Source organism: Erythrolamprus reginae, chromosome 4, assembly GCF_031021105.1.
Source record: "Erythrolamprus reginae isolate rEryReg1 chromosome 4, rEryReg1.hap1, whole genome shotgun sequence".
In the NCBI taxonomy this organism is placed as follows: Eukaryota; Metazoa; Chordata; class Lepidosauria; order Squamata; family Dipsadidae; genus Erythrolamprus; species Erythrolamprus reginae.
In genome coordinates this window covers 99,831,094-99,852,682 of record NC_091953.1, presented here as the reverse complement: position 1 = coordinate 99,852,682, position 21,589 = coordinate 99,831,094, and the positions used below count along the sequence as shown (strand labels likewise).

General features: G+C 40.8%; 1 protein-coding gene across 1 annotated transcript in view; it reads right to left on the bottom strand.

Moving 5' to 3' along the window:
- Positions 1-17,417: 17,417 nt before the first annotated feature.
- LOC139166873 (complement factor H-like) overlaps positions 17,418-21,589 on the bottom strand; it is a 1,233,958-nt gene continuing 1,229,786 nt past the window's right edge. The window contains exon 10 of the mRNA XM_070751055.1: positions 17,418-17,979. Within this exon, the coding sequence (XP_070607156.1) occupies positions 17,738-17,979 (242 nt within the window). The 3' untranslated portion in view covers positions 17,418-17,737. The remainder of the gene's footprint in view (positions 17,980-21,589) is intronic.

Genomic DNA, 21,589 nt, shown 5'->3' with positions numbered 1-21,589 from the left:
TTTGTCAGCTGCAGAGCAAAGTGTGAAGGCACTGAGGTAAATGGACAATATACAATGGCAGTCAAATTGCAATCCTTTTCGGAAGTAGATTTGGTAAATGGAAAGCACTAAAATGGATTTCATTACTGAGCAGCATGCAACATAGGCAGAATACTTACAAGATATGACTGTTTGCTTTATCATTAGATATTTCCTCAGCCTAAATAGCATACTTTAAAATATAATTTTTGTCCTGATTTTTAGCTTTTACCTTCTTATTAGGAAATCTATTATTTTTCAGACTTTACTCCTATATCAATCGCTGAACTACTGATATTGGACAAAGACAGTGCTCAGGTATTCTAAGATTACATATACAGTATACACACAGGTAGTTGGACTACAGTGAGTCCAATAGGGGGGTTGCTCCCAGTTTGGTCTGGTTCAGTGAAATGGGTAAGAAGGCTCTGCCCACCCACCCCAGACCCTTCTGCACATGTGCAGAAGCTTCTCTGCATGCGCATCCCATCGCTACCAGTTTGCTTGTGCACATGTGCATGCCATTTCTACGCACACATATGCACACCAGCAAACTGGTAGCAATGGGATTTACCCACTACTGGTGAATACCTATGCTTTTTTCATTGTTTTATGGCAAATTTACATTTGCCGATCCAGATTGATTGATTGATTGATTGATTGATTGATTTAGTTAGTTAGTTAGTTAGTTAGTTAGTTAGTTAGTTAGGTTAGATAGATAGATAGATAGATAGATAGATAGATAGATAGATAGATAGATAGATAGATAGATAGATACAGTAAGACCTCATCTATCGCTGGTGTTACGTTCCAGACCCGGCCGCGATAGGTGAAATCCGCGATGTGGAATTTATCGACTGATAGTACTTATTTAAGTATTTATATTGTAATTGTTTGGTAAGTTTTCATTGTTTTAAGTGTTTATAAACCCTTCCCACACTCTTACAAAATACATATCACAGTAGTACATATATAATATAAAAACTAATAAAAATAATAAAAACAATAAAGCAACAACATTCTCTTTCTCTCTCATACGTATACGTAATCTCTCTATGTCTCTCATATATCCTAAGAAATATTTCTTGAAAATCCGCGATGAAGTGAAGCCGCGGTAGGTGAAGCGCAATATAGCGAGGGACTACTGTAGTTGATTTCTATGCCCCCTTCTCCTCACATGTTACCAAATTAAAGTTGCAGCTAGTAAAAACATAGTTTCCAAATCTCTGCATAACTAAATAACATTTTTTTACATGTGTTAAATTGTAACAATCCTAATAAATTCATCTTTGACTCAAAGAGAAATCAAGATTGGAAACAAGTCTTGAACTATACAATTTTCTCAGATTAATGTTAATGTTTTTCCCAGCTCTTTTGGATAGGGTCTCTCTCTAAACGTGTCCCAGCTCTATTTTATTGACAAGGATTTTTTTTTTAAAAAAGTGTAATTTCTTGGTCTCCTATTCCTACATTAATTGTTAAGGAATTATAGAAAACAGCATTATATTTCCTAAGTTGCTTGCACCCTAGAATCTTCAAAATAGGTATCTTGACCAGAACTACCATGTTTATTACTGAGTAATATTTGGCTAAGAGGAAAACATAACTCATAAAACTGTATGGTTGGAAGGCACCTTCAAGATCTTCTAAACCATACTTCAAGATCTTCTTAACCACCATCTCAGATAAGTAGCTGTCCAATCTTTTCTTGAAAACCTCTAGTGATGAAGCACTATGTCAGAAGATGTGTAGTTCACAATAAGGAATTTCTGCTTATTTTGAAAGACCCATGGGGAGTTCCTTTGAAGAAAGGTATTTCAGTCTGATCAAACTGCCGATAACCTGATTAGGATTGCTCCAACATGAAATTAAGCTTTAAAAAGAGAAGCCATTTTCCTTAAATATATACACTCTTCCATACACTTGTTTATCACTTTGCTGCCTTGTAAATTTTGTCACTGTATCAAGAGTTATTTGTCTGGACTCCAAACAGCCTGTCTTTCATGCTGGCACAAATTGTACTCTTTACCGCCTCTTAACCGCTTAGTCTCTATGGCACTCCAGAACCAGAAATACACACACACACACATAAATACATACTCTCATGCTTGTGTCTCACAGCTGTATTTCATCCATGAAAAGCCGTGATGTAACAAAAATAAAATGCAATTTGTTATGAAAAAGTAAACGTTTACATAGTTTAAAAGCAAATAAAAATTATAACGACAATGCAAATATTATATATTGCCATCTCTAGGACAAATATGTAAATATTTAATTTCGATTCTAATTTTGACTCAGATTTTGTTTCTAAAATGTGCAACGACCAATACCTTGCTAAAAAAGTGATTAAATACATTCCTTTGGAACCAATGTGGGTGTCTTAAAAGAAATAGAAAATTCTAGTCCCACTGCTGTTTCTCTGTTTCACCTGTGTGAATTTGAGAAAAGGTGTCCATATTTTTTTATTTTACCTTTCCAATTACCCACCAGGCAAGAGCACAAAAGTATCTTTTCCAATTACCAAGCAAGCAAGAACACTGAACTATCATGTTGAAATAAACACCAATGTGCACAGTTGACAGCCTCGGGATAAGTTCATGACTGAAACAGCACAGAAGTATAATTATATCTTTGCTCTGCAGAGTGTGGTCCATCTGGGTCAGAGCTGAGGTCACTGGCAGCCTGGGAGAATGTATTCACACTTAAGCTCCTTGGCTTCTGCCTGGCTGGGGGTCATCCGGAAGTTCAGTTTTCTAACCACCAGGAGCAAAAATAATTTTCCCCAAAGAAATACATCCAGGGAGCAGAGTTGTATCAGGAAGCACCTGGGCAATTGAAGGGACAACAGCTCATTTAGAAACTCACTACTTCACAAAAACAAAACCAATTATAAAAGGGAAACAGTAAAGGTAGGGGCACTCCAGAAGTAAAAGTAAAGGGATAATAGCAGAGGTGAGTTCAGAGGGATCATTGTGTGGATTATTCTTGTTTTGAGGTAGCTTAGGTTTCTTCTTTAATTCTACTGTTTAGATTTTCTATCAACAGTATGTACACATATGAAGTCGACGTTTGAATACAAATGCAGCAATTTGGAAGAGAGCCTGTTTAGAGTTAAATGCCTCCTGATTTGATTGAGGATCAGAAGTGATTCTTAGTTTAGAAATCCATATTTGCTTCTCTGTCATAGAAACATAGAAACATAGAAGTCTGACGGCAGAAAAAAACCTCATGGTCCATCTAGTCTGCCCTTATACTATTTTCTGTATTTTATCTTAGGATGGATATATGTTTATCCCAAGCATGTTTAAATTCAGTTACTGTGGATTTATCTACCACGTCTGCTGGAAGTTTGTTCCAAGGATCTACTACTCTTTCAGTAAAATAATATTTTTTCATGTTGCTTTTGATCTTTCCCCCAACTAACTTCAGATTGTGTCCCCTTGTTCTTGTGTTCACTTTCCTATTAAAAACACTTCCCTCCTGAACCTTATTTAACCCTTTAACATATTTAAATGTTTCGATCATGTCCCCCCTTTTCCTTCTGTCCTCCAGACTATACAGATTGAGTTCATTAAGTCTTTCCTGATACATTTTATGCTTAAGACCTTCCACCATTCTTGTAGCCCATCTTTGGACCCGTTCAATTTTGTCAATATCTTTTAGTAGGTGAGGTCTCCAGAACTGAACACAGTATTCCAAATGTGGTCTCACCAGCACTCTATATAAGGGGATCACAATCTCCCTCTTCCTGCTTGTTATACCTCTAGCTATGCAGCCAAGCATCCTACTTGCTTTCCCTACCGCCTGACTGCACTGTTCAACCATTTTGAGACTGTTAGAAATCACTACCCCTAAATCCTTTTCTTCTGAAGATTTTGCTAACACAGAACTGCCAATACAATACTCAGATTGAGGATTCCTTTTCCCCAAGTGCATTATTTTACATTTGGAAACATTAAACTGCAGTTTCCATTGCTTTGACCATTTATCTAGTAAAGCTAAATCATTTACCATATTACAGATGCCTCCAGGAATATCAACCCTATTGCACACTTTAGAGTCATCGGCAAATAGACAAACCTTCCCTACACAACTCACAAACATATTAAAAAGAACTGTCTTTGTTCTATCTATCTTAGAAATCCAAATTTACCTATAATGGTAATTGTAAACAGACAAATGACTTTGAAATAAAAATTAGCTGGCCTGAATGATGTTGTGATAGATAATAATACCATGCAATGGGATAAAGTCATAGAATACAGGGAGGCCCTAAATATTAGAGAGATAAATTATCTTTGGTTTTTAACTGCAGAGTCTTAAAAACAATAATGACATTGTTAATGGCTTTCCTTTTATTGGCAGAACTGAATAAAACTACAGGTAAGTTAATCACCTGACACTATCAAATTACCAATTCTCATGTAAATAGACCCAGATGTATATTTATTTAAGAATATTATTCAAATGTAGACATGTTGAGCAAGCAATATGATTTTTCCCCTATATGTGTAATATTTGGTGGGAAGGCAGGGTTTGGCAAGACAATTGCTAGGAAAATATCATGTAATAAGCTGGTAATTTTTGCTAGGAAAAAAAAAACATTGAAATGCAGTTTGGGCATGAGGGGTCCATGAGATTTTCTTTTTTTATGCACACATGTTTATTTTGACATATGTTAGATTTTGCTTTAGGATAAAAGTTTATTCTAAGAAAGACAGTACTGCTCTGATGTTGTTAATTTAATTGCGGCGCAGGCGGAGTAATAGTCGGACACAAGGTGTGTGGGTATAACGGGGTCACTTTTATTCAACAACTTAATCCTTAACTTATTAACTTATTTAACCATTAACCCCACATGACCTGCAGGGTGCAAAATCAAATGGGGGCGGAATAACATGCCCAATTCAGACAGCAACCCTGGGGCGAAAACTCCTTGAAACTGGGTGCGGGTCATGTTAAACTACACCTACCCCCTGCACCCTTACTACGCCACACCTGGCGTGCGGGATGGCTCGCTACTGGTCTACGTTAAACTCCAGCCAGCGAGCCACAGGAGCGACTCACTCCCCGGACCCAGGCCGGTCGAGCCCTGTAATCCGAGAAGGAGCTCGCCCCTCACCTCAGTAGAGGTGCCCCAAAAGGAGCTCACCAGTTGCTATTTATTTTATTTTCCGCCCCCTATCGGCCACCCCTCCCCCCCCCCAGTGACCCTAAGGGGGGGGGCACTAGATGGTGGGGCCACCCCCTAACCACACTCCCACGCACAGAGTGGAGTAGGCGAAAAAACAATCGCAGCTCGTCCAATTCTGCTGCGACTGCAAAAAATTCCTACTCGGCCCCCCGGAGGGCGACCCATCATATGCACCCTGTAACAGAGGGAGGGTGGGTGGGTGCCTCACGATGCTCCGGGCGAGACTGCTGCGCAACAAGGCAGCCCCCTCTTATAGGGCTGCCTCCACTCGCCCGGCCAATCGGTGCCCACGCACCGCACCACGTGGTCACGGCACCCGACGTGGGTGCCGTGACTCCGCCCCCAACATGGCGGCCTCCATACCCCCGCCGATCGCCGCAAACCCCACCGGCCGGTAAGTCGGCTGTGGGAATTGTTGAAAAGTGTTTAAGTGAACTGAAATACAGTGGCTGGAATATATGACACCTGGTAACTGGATCTAATGCAAGCACAGCAATGGGGCCAAATTTTAGCATGGCAGTTCTTGCTAAAGTTATAGCAAGGAAAAAAGACAAACGAGTGAAACACATTAATGAAAATATAAGGGAAAAGCAACAACCATGGTACCAGACAGAGGGTGAAGATGGCAAGGTTTGTTCCTATCCCACCACCAGGTAGGCATATAAAATATACCTATAATGTAACTTGCTCTTTACTTTACTATTGTTTTCCTATAGGTATGATGTTCTAAAGCAGTAAGAGATGTGTATTTGTTATTGTACCAAAACAGAAGCAAAGAAGGAAATAGAAAATTGTGAAGAGCATAGAGAATTAAAACAGAAGTTGTTTTAAATTAACCTATGGCTGGTAAACCCAGAAATTATTATTTCTCCAGCCTTATTGTTTTACCCTTAGCGCCAAAAGAGCTGAGATTCCTATCCTAAGATTGGTGTTTCCAGTACTAGGGAGTTTATTATGGTACTGGTTTCCACTAATGGAGGAAGGAGAATCTATATCTGATCTAAATTGCACCACCCAGCAAATATTAGATAGTAGAGATAAAATGGAATCTTAGCTAAACATGGTTGAATCAGTGACAACCTTGGTAGGGTGTCACACAGGTCTATGCCTAAAGCCCAGTTCAGGCATTCAATTGAATATATGAAAAGTTTCAAGCCTTGGGATAAATCTCTGCAATTCTGCTCTCAGTGTGGGGTCCTTGATGCTCTCTGAGCTCGGTGTTTCCTTGCAAATGTTACATTGCTAAATTAATTTGGGTAATGAGAGTACCAACGTCAAAGAGTACCAAAGACTCTTTATTTCAACTCTGAGTTACAAATATTCTCCTTTATTGGCTCCTTGATGGGTCTACATGTGTTTCAGAGGCACTGTGATTGGGAGCCATACTGGATGGATTTCAAACAATATTTATCTGCAAATTCCAGGAGTCTAATTAAAAAGGAGTCCAATATCATGATAATCATCATATCCTTGAGTACAAGCTTGAGTACATCTTGATTCAACCTGCTATCCAATCGTGTGCAAGCTGAAAACAGGTTTCCTATCCTAATTCAATACAGTGACACATTCATAAATGTAACTTGCTCTTTACTATTAGGAATGTACATGTTTCCTTTTAGTAAGAATTGCTTTACACCCATATAATTATAGAAATGCCTTTTAATGAATTTTCTGGCCAATATTTATAATATAGATACATTACTCATGAGGCAGTAAAACTACCACTGGCTTTTTAGAGCTCTGTATGAGATCTAGAATGGTTTCTGAAATTTGTTATGACTATAGACCATTTTGCGCAATCTACAAAATATTTCTACATTTCCCATTTAAAAATCTATCAAATATTCTCCTCTCTGCCAAGTGAATGACAATGGAATGAGCAGATTCTTGTTTCCATTCATTTAGTGAGTGCATGTGCAAGAGAAGCTATGCACAAAGGCAGCAAGTTTATGAAACAGTCATTGTTTGCCGCTTTATATAAAAAATGACTCTGATATGATTTCCAGCCTGTCAAATAAATAAATAAACCAAGAGATTTATCGCCGTGGGAGCAATGAGTTCCTAGATCTCCATGATGCTCATACGGAGGTATCATTCTTTCCCCGGGGGAAGAGAAAAAGCTATTGAAGCACACATAAAATTTAGGTGCTTGAAGATTTTCTCCAGGACTTCTGTTTAGATTTGCTATCAGAAGAAGCAATAAAACTGGGATTTATGTTGTATCTTTAACAAATCTCACGCTTCTCGATCTGGTGTTGCTGCACTCCAATTAGTGCAGTTTCTTAAAGCTAAAGCTGCACATGTTCGGGAAGCAAGAAATATATTTCAACACCTGAATAAGGAAGGTTGAAAGCTGGCCCTAGAAGGCTAATACATAGGACAAGGTGCATAATATTAAATAGCAGGAAGGGGTCACTATCTATTCAGCCACAAGTATGTTTTATGCAAACTAGAACACAGGATTGAAACTGGAAAGTCATGTTAACATTCTAATATTAGTTGTATAGCAATCTGCGTGGACCAAAGCTGCAGCATATGATTTTTACCCAGGGGAATATTGGTTCCTTTTCCCAAGGTTTGATCAGCCAAGCTTTCAGCTCAGTCTAAAAACCAAGCTATGTAAGACATACCCAGGTGTCCTTGGGGTGGGAGATATGAAGTAGCAACGCAAACATTAAGATGCTTCAGACTCTTAACCCAATATCCATCACTCACATCATTTCTAAAAAGTAGCTGCAGCAAATAGTTGATATACACACACACACATTTGTTTTCATGGATTTTCACAGGTATAGGTATGTAGGTCTTGGCATATTCGGGTTTCTTCCCATGTAAGGCTCATAGAATCCTGGTGACATTTCGACGGGCGAACACAAAGCCAAAGGCACCCACCTGAAGATGACGAGTGGGACCTCGTTGAAATGTCACCAGGATTCTATGAAGCTTGCACAGGAAGAAACCTGAATATGCCAAGACCTATATACATATGTATGTACTGTATGTATGTATGTATGATGTATGCGTAGATCTATAGTAGTCTACATATGTATATATAATCAACATGCAACAAAAAACCCACACTAAAAAAGTAACAAAATAGCAAAGAACAACCCCAAACAATCCACCAATATTTAACTTCCAACCAAAAGAGTTTAAGATACCTTGGCCCAAAGCCTGGGAAAACAGATGAACGTCTTTTGCCCTCCAGAACATCAGCAGAGTAGAGTCCATCATGAGGGCAGGTACCATAAGGAGCCACACAAGTTAGCTGAGTGGATCTATCTATCTATCTATCTATCTATCTATCTATCTATCTATCTATCTATCTATCTATCTATCTATCTATCCATCCATCCATCCATCCATCCATCCATCCATCCATCCATCCATCCATCTATTTATTTATTTATTTATTTATTTATTTATTTATTTATTTATTTATTTATTTATTTATTTATTTATTTATTTATTTATTAGATTTGTATGCTGCCCCTCTCTGCAGACTCGGGGCGGCTAACAACAATAAAAAGACAATGTAAACAAATCTAATATTTTAAAAATTAAAAACCCAATTTAAGAGATCAGTCATACATACAGTCATACCATACATAAATTTTATAAGCCTAGGGGAAGGGAATATTTCAATTCCACCATGCCTGACGACAGAGGTGGGTTTTTAAGAGCTTACGAAAGGCAAGGAGGGTGGGGGCAACTCTGATATCTGGGGGGAGTTGGTTCCGTAGGATTGGGGCTGCCACAGAGAAGGCTCTTCCCCTGGGTCCCACCAAACGACATTGTTTAGTCGACGGGACCCGGAGAAGACCAACTCTGTGGGACCTAACTGGTCGCTGGGATTCATGCGGCAGAAGGCTAGATAGGATCTAGATAGCTTTGGACCTCTAGTAAGCATTGGAATGCATGAACTCTTGGTTTGTAGCCTTTTATCATTACAACAAATTGGCTGTTGTTCTTGCAGGCTTCATTCTTCTGACACTAATAATCTATGTACCATGCATACTGCTGACATTATATTTTAAATTTACCCCTTGCAAATTTGCTTGTTTAAAGGCATGGAGTCCCAGTGGTGCAGTGTTTAGAATGTATTGTTGCATGCTAACTTTGGCTACTGCCAGGAGTTCAATCCTGACCAGATTAAAGTTGACTTAGATTTCCATCCTTCTGAAGTCAGTAAAATGAGGATCCAGATTGTTGGGAACAATATGCTGACATTTGTAAATTGCTCAGATAGTGTTGTAAAGCTCCATGGAATTGTACATAATCTAGGTGTTATTGCTATTACTATTAATGTCCCCAAACCTGGTCAGACTAGTTATTGTATCTTCTTCTAACACCAGTAAGCCAATGGTTTTTTACTGTATGTGTTCTGAGTAGCTGTTTCATTTTGCTTACTGGCAGAACTTGGCTATTAGTATGTAAGTTATATGAAAACTAGGTTATCAGTAACTTGTGCTTATCCTAAAGTAATCAGATTCAGAGGAAGGCTTAATTGTCGAAGGGTGATAAATGTGGTTGAACCTTTCCTTTAAACAATGAAAACCATTTCTGTATTTTTCTACCTTGTTACCAGCATGCAGGAAAAAAAAATATTTTCTCTTTTTGCTTCTATGTTAAGCTCAGTTGGGGAAAAAGATTTCTTTCATCAGGAACATATATCAGTATCAGTGTATGTAGAAAAATATGGAATAAATACATTTAAATTTCCCAATTTTAGAATGTTATAAGCTCTCAACTAAAAGATATACAAGAAAGTGTATGCCTGGGTGTGAACACATACTTATGTTTGTATGTGTAAGAGAGTGAGTGAGAGAAACATGCATGGATATTGTATGACAATTGCATACAAAAATGTATACATTAAAATTACACCCCAAGCTGTGTATGAATATTCACAGGAGCTCAGATCCAAACAGAACTTCATAAAATTCAGAATTTTTTCAAAATCTAAATTGACAGAATCACTATCCCTGGGGGGGAAACCGATTTATTAAATGTTTAATGGATTTCTAAGCACTAAGAGGAGATTTTTTTTCCTGTTTTAAAAAAGTGTGTTAGCATTTATTTTAATATTATTCTTCCCTCCCTGTCTTGTTGTAAAAATTCAAAAAAAACCCCCAACCCTATACTGTCATCTGGGGCAGTAGCAGTATTTTATTTTTCAGATTAATCTTATATGATTCCAACTTTGCATCTTTTCATTATTAATAGGATGATTGGGATTTTTCAAATTATGTCATATTAAGTTTTGAGCTATGAGCTTGGCACATGTTTCTTGATATTTTGACTGAGCAGGCTTTCAAGAGTGATTTGTCATTTTCCTAAATGAATCTGAAAATACTATGCAAATCAACAGTACGGAAAAGCCTTTGAACACTCTTGTCAGAGGATGAGTTTACTTTCACACATACACACGCACACATATATATATGAATATGATTTGAATATATATATATATATATATATATATATATATATATATATATATATATGTCATATGCTGATCAAAGCAATCTGTTCAAGAACAATCATTTTTATAAGTGAAATAAGCAAATGTGCTACGCAGCATAGCTGGCTGAAAGGTTGATATGTAGGCCTGCCTGGCTCTGCTGACTGAAGATTGCAATAACTCCTCGAGCTTGAAAGCACGAGCCAGCAACATGAATATGATAATGAGCAATAATGTTTGTCTTCTTTGTTTCACATTTCAGGGGTGCACTTGACTATTTACATAATTTGCAAATATTTAGTAGAAAGGAAGGGAGTGACATGAGACCTAAGTATCAGATCTTGGAACTGCAGCTTCCAAACGCAATCAAGATGCTTCTAAATCTGTCATTGAGGATTTGTACGTGTGTGTGTGTGTGTGTGTGTGTGTGTGTGTGTGTGTGTGTCTGTATGGCAGGGGTGGGGGAGCTTTAAAGTGCAGAAGCTCATTGAATTCACTTTAAAATTTCTCAGAGGCTTGGTTGGAAAACTGAGCGATTCATTCAGTGGGTTCAAAAACAAGCATCTGTTTAATTGGTCTTTTCAAATTGTCACTGACATCTCTGTAAAAAAAATAAAGAAATGGGACCAAATATAAGAGAAGCTGCTGTAAATTGCCCCATCTCCTTGTACGGACAGTGGCTTTAAAAGGTTTCAGCAGGAGCTTTTCATGGTGCTGCATCTAAAATCCTTAACAAGCGAGATGGGGATTGAGCTTCAGACATTATACAGTGAATAGATTTTTATCCTAAATTACAATCTTTCATAATACATCAGTTTCTAAATTCTGCTTTTTAGAAAGAAAAATAGATTGATCTTTGCTTCCTGTATCAATGTTCTCAAGCCCCCCCCCCCTTTTTTTAATGTTGTGCCATAAGAAACTAGATATCTATGGAGATTCTCAGAACTCAAGAAAGTTGCACCGGATGTGGAGAAAGAACATGGACAAACAAAATAGCTAGAATTAAATAAGGTCACTTTATTGAGTTAAACCAAACTTTAACAATTATTAACAAATAACCAGGATCTGCAGAGACTACTACTAACTTTGGGGTGGAAATACTTCTCCCTAACATTTCTGGACAACTATGTTCGCAGCTCCTTGCTACCCCCATGAGGCACACTGAAAGATAGGGAGGGCAGGTGGGTGTTCATGCTCTGAGGCCTGGGGGGAAAAGGAAGAGGCCACATGGCGCAGCCCTATAAATAGGGCTTGCCTGGCCACGCTCCCCAGCAGCAAGGCACTTGCGTGATGACAGCGATCTCATGCTTCACGCAAGATCGCTGTCCCAGAAGAGGCAGAACTGCCTGGGCCGCATTCTCCCAGCCCCAGCACAACTTTCTGCTGACTGCTGAATCGGCAGGCAATGCAATTCTGGGATGAGGTGTGAAATATCTTCAAGCAAAACCAAAGTCCAGTTGCCTTTTGCAAAATCACTCTTGGGACACACACACACATATATACATACATACATAAATACATACATAAATGCATGCATGCATGCATACATAAATACATACATACATATTACTGAAAATCTGTGTAGTGCATTGATTTACTGAAATGGCACCAAGTGAAAGTCCACCATCAACTGCAAAATCTCATGGGGTGGCTTTGAGCCCCTGTTTTTCAGCCTCTTGCTTGGGTATTGTAGAGGGGCAGATTAGGAAATAAGTTTCCTTGCACTGGCAATGTATTTCTTTATTTTTGCATCCCAACTTTTGGTTAACATCATTATGTACAGTTCCTTGAGCTCCTGTACAAAATGTGGGCTAGCAAGCTAACAAAGACACAGAAACAATTATACAGTGATCCCTCGATTTTCGCGATCTCGTTCTTCGCGAAACGCTATATCGCGATTTTTCCCACCCGATGACGTCACTCTCTTCCTTCCTTTCTCATCTTTCTTTCTCTCTCTCTTTCTCTCTCTTGCTTCTTCCTCTCCCACACTCTCTTCCTCCCTCTCTCATCTCTTTCTTTCCTTCTCTCTCTTTCTCTATCTCTCCCCCTCTTGCTGGCGGGCAGCGGGCGGCGGGCGGGCGGGCGAGCGGGGGCATCAGCGAGGAAGACCCAGGGAAGGTTCCTTCGGCCGCCCAGCAGCTGATCTGCTCGGCAGAGCGGTAGCAGCGAGGAGCTGAATCGGGGTTTCCCCTTTGCGTGGGCGGCAGGGAAACCCCGATCTTCGTCTGCTCGCTGCTGCTGCAGCCGCCCAGCAGCTGATCTGCTCGGCAGCGCGGTAGCAGCGAGGAGCCGAATCGGGGTTTCCCCTTTGCGTGGGCGGCGGGGAAACCCCGATCTTCGTCTGCTCGCTGCTGCTGCGCTACCGAGCAGATCAGCTGCTGGGCGGCCGAAGGAACCTTCCCTGGGTCTTCCCCGCCGCCCACGCAAACTCCACCATCTGCGCAGATGGTGTTTTTACTTCCGCAACCCTACATCGTGAAAAACCGATTATCGCGAGGGGTCTTGGAACGGAACCCTCGTGATAATCGAGGGATCACTGTATTGCCAATAAGAAGGGGGGGGGAAGGAAACCTCTTTTGAATTCACCCATTAACCCAAAATGGCAATTATAATCTTATATACAAATATCCAGGTTGCCAAATTGTCATTGTGTTGCTGTAGAATATAATAGAATTTATCTTGGTGCATAAGCTCTCAGTGTACATTAAAAATATACATTCATCAAGAATCACAAGGTACAACTCTTAATGATATCCGGGTACAAATAAGCAATCAAATCATATTAGGAACAAGTCAATATAAATCATAAGAATACAAGCAACAAAGTTACAGTCATACAGCCATTAGTGGGAGGATATGGGTGATGGGAATGATGAGATTAATAGTAGTGCAGATTTAGAAAATAGTTTGACAGCATTGAGAGAATTATTGTTGTGAGCCGCCCTGAGTCTTGGGAGAGGGGCAGCATATAAGTCTAATATATTATCATTATCATCATTATCATCATTATCATCATTATCATCATTATCATCATTATCATCATTATCATCATTATCATCATCATCATCATCATCATTATCATCATCATCATCATCATTATCATTATCATTATCAATATTATTTGTTTAGCAGAGTGATGGCATTCAGGGGAAAAACTTTTCTTGTGTCTAGTTGTTCTATATATGCTCTATAGCGTCATTTAAAGGGTAGATGTTGAAACAGTTTATGTGCAGGATGTAAGAGGTCTGTAAATATATATAGAATAGAATTCTTTATTAGCCAAGTGTGATTGGACACACAAGGAATTTGTCTTTGGTGCATATGCTCTCAGTGTACATAAAAGAAAAATATACATTTGTCAAATCATGAGGTACAACACTTAATGATTTTCATAGGGGTCAAATAAGCAATGAGGAAACAATCAACATTAATAAAAATCTCAAGGATACAAGCAACAATACAAGGGGTCAGTAATATTTTCACAGTCCTCTTTTTGACTTATGCAGCATACAGGTCTACAATGGAAGGCACGTTAGCAGCAAATGGTGTTTTGTTTTGTTTTTACAGTTCTGATTATCCTCTGAAGTCTGTATCAATCTTGTTGGGTTGCAGAACCAAACCAGACTGTTATAGAGGTGCAGATGACAGACTCAATTATTCTTCTGTAGAACTGTATCAGCAGCTCCTTGGGCAGTTTGAGTTTCCTGAGTTGGGGCTGAAAGAACATTCTGTGTTGTGCTTTTTGATGCTAGGTGACCATTTTAGGTCTTGAAATATGATAGACCCTAGAAATTTGAAGGTCTCTACTGTAGATACTGTGTTGTGTAGTATTGTGAGAAGTGTTAGGATGGAAGGGTTACTCTTAAAGTCTACCACAATTTCTACGGTTTTGAGTGTGTTCAGTTCTAGATTGTTCCAGTTGCACCATGAGGCTATCTGCTTAACCTCCCATCTGAATGAGGTTTCATCGTTGTCTCAAATGAGACCAATCACTGTTGTGTCATCTGCAAATTTCAGTTATTTAACAGATGGATCATTTGAGATGCAGTCATTGATATATAGAGAGAAGAGAAATGGTGAGACTACACCACTACATACAGTGTATACAATAAATTGAATACAGTGCATCTAAGAAGGCATGACAACACCATTAACAACAACTATATACAGGTAGACCTCAACTAATAACCATTTGTTTAGTGACAAATTACAATGGCACTGAAAAAAAGTGACTTATGCCTATTTTTCACAATTATGATTGTTGCAGCATCCAATAGTCACATGATCAAAATTTGAATGCCTGGCAACTATTTCATATAATAGTTGCAATGTCCTGACATCATGTTCTCATCTTTGCCACAAAGTTTGCCACAAAGAAGATGGGGTCAACCTATTTTTCAAATCACCAGAAAGCAAGACAGGAAACAATGAACAGAACCTAATCAAGGGGAGAAACAACCTGGATTTAAGGAAGAACTTCCTAACAATAACCAGTGGAACAGCTTGCCTTTCAGAAGCCACTTGTCTGAAATAGTATAGGGCATTTCAGCATTATAGGTATACCATAGGTCCTTCAGTAATGGGCAGCCAACATTTTTATTGCCACACTGTGGGTGTGGCTTATTTTGTGGGTGTGGCTTGATGGTCATGTGACTGGGTCAGAGTGGCTTGCCAGCCATGTGACCAGGTGGGAGTAGCTTGAATGATCATCATCGTTCAAGAGAACTGTTAAGTCCTCGACTTACAACCTCACCAGTGTCACTCTCTGGGTGACAATTAGCTTTGTGTTTCCCACGCTTTCCTTCCTGGGTCGCCCCCTGCCTCAGGCTGGGTAGCTAGGCGAATGGGTGCCAATCAGCTGTCGAGAAAAGAGGGGGGAGGAAAGGCCCCACTGCAACTCCTTCCGGTGCTGGTTTCCCTGCCGCTTTCCGAGGAAGAGGAGGAGGATGGGAGGGGGGATAGTCAGCTGGAGCTGGGCACACATCTTCATTTCCACCAGTGAAACTGTGTTCCACCCCGTCCTGCCTGCTGCCCACCCCTGGGTCCCTTCCAGCATTATTGAAATTGTTTATTGATTGAAAGTTAATGGGAAGCTAGATTCACTTAACAACATCTTACTGACCTAATAATTGCAGTGATTCACTTAATAACTGTGGCAAGAAAGGTTGGGAAATGGGGCAAAACTCACTAAACAACTATCTCACTTAGCAAAAGAAATTTGGGGCTCAATCATGATCGTTAAGTCTAGACTTACCTGTGGCAATTTGCTCTTTTTTTATGCAAGATGGATTTTAATGACAAAAATTTGGAGCAGGGCAGGTTGCTGTAGGATTTCTCCTATTGTACACATGGCTTCCAGAGATACTGGTAGTAGAGTCAAAGTTTCCAAGACAGAAGTTTTGTTTTCCATAATGAGGCTTATTTGTACTTTTTTTTCACAGCATGTTAAAACTTGAATTTACATCAACAATCTTGGCCTCTCTCAGAAGGAAGAACAATTTAAAATCCCTGTGGAGCAGAGGACATTGGTTGTAGAACACCCTTCAGTTGGTTTTTTTCCCCCCAAGAATTTGTTTTCATACTCATCTTGGAAAATATTGAAAGAGCTATTAGATAATGGTTTGGGGATATATATCTTTAAAGTGATGGAGGCCAGATTTCATATAAATCTATATGCAGACATCTTTAACAACCGCATTTCTACTGCTTACCATTCTTGGAACTATCATACCTTTGTCATGGCCCATTCTGATTGTATCAGAGTATCTTAATTCAAAATTATCTGATTCTGTATAAACAGGTATGCAAGAAAACATTGACATGTTATCTATTATTTTACCTTCTGTAAAAATGTTGATTACAAGTACTTGTGTATATTCTACTTTTATAAAACCAAATATGAATGTTTCCTATAATGCAAAGAGATTTTATGCCATTGTGTGCATTCTAAGCAGTCAAATGTGAATCCTATTATCAGATTTTAACCCACATTTTATTTGAATAAATATTCTGAGCCTGTTTAGGTAACAGTGAAATTACATGTGCATTTGCATTAATTTCTGTTGCTGGATTTTGGGGTCATGAAAAATTATTGAACTGAACTGAAATTCATATCCCGATTACAATCAAATTGTTCAAAGCTTAAACCCAGCTACTTCAGGATAACTGAATGGTTGTCAAAACTTAATATCACCAATTGATGGGAAGCAACAGTGGGAGGAAAATCCATTCATCCTCTTCTCATATTTCTGCATTTATTTCCTCAACTCTCTTTTAAAAAGGAGAAGTTCTCAAAATTGTTTTGCAAATTTGCAGTTACATGTTATATAAATCCAGACAATTTCATAGACTTGAATTCTATGAAATAGACAAATATTAATTTGAAGGGCTGGACAAGTTACAATCAGTACATGTTTTCAGTCAGAATCAAATTAAACTGATCCTATATAATCTGATTTAGGACTGTCCTAATAATATTGGCTCAATTTGTTCACTTATCTTGTTGACTTACTCAAGTGATTTATAAAGTAGAATTATCTAGAAAAGGGCCTCTGAATTAATTTTTAACTACAATGCACTTTTTTATTTAAGAGTATGTGAAGTAGATGGAGTCAAGAGAATAAATCTATGTACAATAGATGTACAATGTACACAATCTAGGTAGTTGAAATAATGTTATGTCTTATTTCATTTTTCAAGATAACTAGATTTCACAGATGAAATGACCGAGAAACACGGTTTCTAACTTTAAATCTTTATTCTCTGCAGGAGACTAACTAGACGCGGATACACTTTCACTCAGACGCGAGCTAGAGAAAAGCGCGTAAGACCGGAGGCACTTTCTTTTATACTGTTTCACCCGGCAACAAGCGACGCCTGACAGCTCTACAAGATTGGCGCCAAACCGTAGCAGCCAATAGGAAGCAGTTGAGCAACTTCTAATACAAACAGTGAATTCTGCTTAACAACTCTACTTTAAAACTTTACCCAGCTACAGAATCTTGTGGAATCTTCTGGTCATAACACCCCTCCCCCTTCTGGATGGATTTTTACAGATTTTATTCGGACAAGCAAGTAATGAAGTCTTCGAGCCAAGCAGGCTTCCTGGGGGTGCGTTCTGACCGGCATGGTTCATTCAGGACCTGGACATCTACAGAGGACGAAGGTTCTTCTGGTCCTGCAGGTGAAGAACTTCCCCGGTTGGAGCATGGTGGAGCTGGGGCAGCGCTGGAATGGTCACTAAACCCAGGTAAGTCCCAATCTATTTGTTCCTGGGCACAGCTGTGTCTGGTATAACTCCCTGTGGGGAGTGAAGCATTAGAAACCCCATTACTAGTGTCAGCCATATTCCCTCTGATACTGGCAGTTTCCAGTCTTCCCCTGACATGGTCTATGTGCCTCTTCCAGAGGCGTCCATCATCCAGTTTGACCATACATGTTTTAGGACCTGTTTGCTCAGTCACTATCCCAGTCTCCCACTGTTTGCCCCTGTCAAAGTTTTTTACATACACCTTTTGTCCCACAAACATTGACCTTTCAGGGGTTGTTGCATACTCAGGCTTCATCTTAATATAAGAGGGGTGCAGCCTATCTAAAGGAGACCTCAATCTCCTCCCCATGAGTAGTTCAGCTGGGCTCCTATTGGTAGTTAGGCTCGGTGTTATGTGCTGAGTTAATAGGAAGGTGTCCAGCCTTTCTTGAATCTCCCCTGGCGATGACCTTTTTATGGCCTCTTTGGCCACCCTAACATACCTCTCCGCCATACCATTAGCCCAGGCTGCGTGGGGTGAGACCAAGGCATGTCTTACTCCCAATTGGGCTAAGAACAGCTCCAGCTGTCTAGAGGTGAATTGGGGCCCATTGTCCGAAACCAGGACATCTGGACACCCATGGGTTGCAAACAACCTCCTCAGTACATGTATAATTGCAGAAGATGTGGTGGACCCTAACAATATAACATCCAACCATTTGGAGTATGCATCCACCACTATCAAAAACATATTGGTGCCCACCGGTCCAGCCAGATCCCTTGACCAGGGCCCTTGAGGTGCATCCCACTGTGCAGGGGTGGTTTTAGGGGGATTTGGCCTTGTTTCCTGACAAGGGCTACATGTGGCCAACCAATCTTCAATTCCCTTGTCTAACCCTGGCCACCATAGATACCCTCTGGCCAGGGCTTTCATCCTGACCACCCCAGGGTGCCCCTGGTGCAGCATGTGCATGACTTGAGGCCTTAGTGCAGTGGGTATAACTACCCTGTCACCCCACAAAATACAATCCTGCATCACAGAGAGTTCCAGCCTCTTGGTCTTAAAGTCCAGCACTGAGTGGTCTTTGCCATTTGGTGGCCACCCTTTCAATACATATTGGAGGACCTTCCCCAACACCAGGTCCTTTTTAGTTTCCATGGCCACCTCTTTGGCAGTAATAAGGGATGGTGCACCTAAATCAATGAGGAGAACATCCCCTGCAGGGGCAGGGTCCTCCACCCTTTGCCCTAATGGACAGCGACTAAGACCATCAGCATGATTAATCATTGAGCCCCCCTTATGTACAAGGATATAATCATACCCTGCTAAAAAAATAGCCCAACGGGACATGCGGGGGGACATAAAAGGTGGAGTTGGGCGCCCGGTGGCTAAGAGCCCTAACAAGGGTTTATGGTCAGTGACCAGTTGAAAAGGTCTCCCCAATAAGTAGTTGTGAAATTTTTTCACCCCAGCTACCAATGCCAGTGCCTCTCTATCTATCTGGGCATAATTACGTTCTGCCAGGGACAATGTCCTTGAAAAGTAGGCTACTGGGGCTTCCTGGCCATTTGGCAAGATGTGGGCCAGGACCCCTCCTACCCCAAACGGGAAAGCATCACATGTAAGCCTAAGTGGTAACGTGGAACTATATTGTACCACGACACTTTGCGAGGTCAAGAGGTCTTTGATATCATTAAAAGCCTATTGTTCTGTCTCACCCCATCTCCATGGTGCTCCCTTGTGGAGAAGTCGATGAAGCGGCTCAGCTGCGGAGGCTTTCTGTTTCAGAAAAACAGAGTAAAAATTTAATAGCCCCAAAAATGCTTGCAGCTCTGTTCTAGAGGTGGGGGCAGGGGCATCCTTAATGGCTTTGATTTTCTCCTCAGTGGGGTGTATGCCTGCTTCATCTATCCTAAAGCCTAGGAAGTCCACTGAGGAAGTTCCCCACACACACTTTTCTGGCTTTAGCCTTAATCCCTTAGCTTGTAACCTAGCCAGAACCTGTCGAATTCTACAGTGCAGTTGGCCTGGAGTGTCCCCTGATATTAAAATATTGTCAAAGTAGGGGACCACCCCCCTAATTCCCCAGAGCAATCGTTCCATGAGTCGCTGGAATATACCCGGGGCCACACTGATCCCAAATTGTAGTCGAGTACATTTAAAGGCCCCCCTGTGTGTCACAATTGTTTGCGCCAGGGCTGTGGCATCGTCCACTGGGAGCTGCTGGTATGCCTGTGCAAGGTCCAGCCTTGCAAAAATTTTCCCAGATCCCAGGGTATGCAGCAACTGCTGCATGACAGGTATCAGATAGGAGTTGTGCTGTAATGCCTTATTCAAGGTAGATTTATAATCTGCACAAACTCTCAGAGAGCCATCAGGCTTCAGGGGGGTGACAATAGGGGTCTCCCAGGGGGCATGTTCGACAGGAACCAAGATACCCTGAGCCTGGAGTTTCTGCAATTGGGCATCTAATTTATCCATTAGGGGTAGCGGTACCCTGCGAGGTTTCAACCGAAGAGGGGGAACAGCCGGATCCAAAGAAAAAGAAATGGGAGGCCCCTTATAGGTACCTAACCCCGTTTTAAAAACCTCTGGAAATTCTTGGACAAAATCAGGCTCCTTCAAACAAGTCACTTTGTGAAGACCAGTGACAGCTAACCCCAAAGGAGCCATCCAATCAAGTCCCAAAAGGGAATGATTCGCCCCCTCAATAACTAGAATAGGCAACATACAATGTATATTTCTAAAAGTAATAGGCACCCTAGTGCTTCCCAAAACCCGTATTGGGTGCCCCTGGAAGTCTTTGATGGCAATGTCCAGCGGCTTTAAGGAGTCCAGGGACAACGAAGGCACATATAGTCTCAGTTTATGCCACGGCATTAAAGTAAATTTAGAGCCTGTGTCCAGCTCCATGTGGCATGGTTGATGATTTAACATGACAATAATTTTATTAGGGGCTGGCGGGTAGGCGCCGCAGTCCGTGGATGTGTGGTTACCTTGGTTGCTCCATGGTCTCCGGTTCCCTCTTCCTTGTTGTCTGAATGGCCGGTAGACTCGTTGAGATGGAAAAGTGGGCAGCAGGTCTTGATTGAAGGGGATGTCGTCGGGTAGGATGGCTCGGCAGATGGCGGCAATGTGGCCTTGTTTGTCGCAGCGGCGGCAGAAAGCATCCTTAAAGGGACATCTCGAGCGGGCATGCTGACACGGCATCCGGCACAGGCTTGAAATTATGGCTGAGGTTGTCTGGCAGGCGGTCCTCGTAGCTGGCAGCAGTGGTCTTCATATGGGTCGAATTCAGATGTGTTGCAGTCATGTTGATGATTGGCGAGGAGCCTCAGCAATCTTAAAAACTGTGGCCAGCTTGTCGTTTGACTTAAGGTCAGCTGCAGCGGCTTCAGCGACTTCCGTGGTTTGAGCTGCCTTAATTACATCTTGTAGTGACGAGTCATCAGCTGCCAGCAGTTTATTCCGGATAGAAACATTTCTCATACCAAATATGATGGCATCAGTTAACCTAGCCTCAGGATTGTCAAATTGACACTTGGCTAAAATAGTTCTGAGGCGAGTGGCAAACTGATTAATAGTTTCCCCCTCAGCTTGAGCCATCCGGGAGAACTGGTGCCTGAAAACCCTGGCAGGTTTCGTTGGCTTAAAATGAGC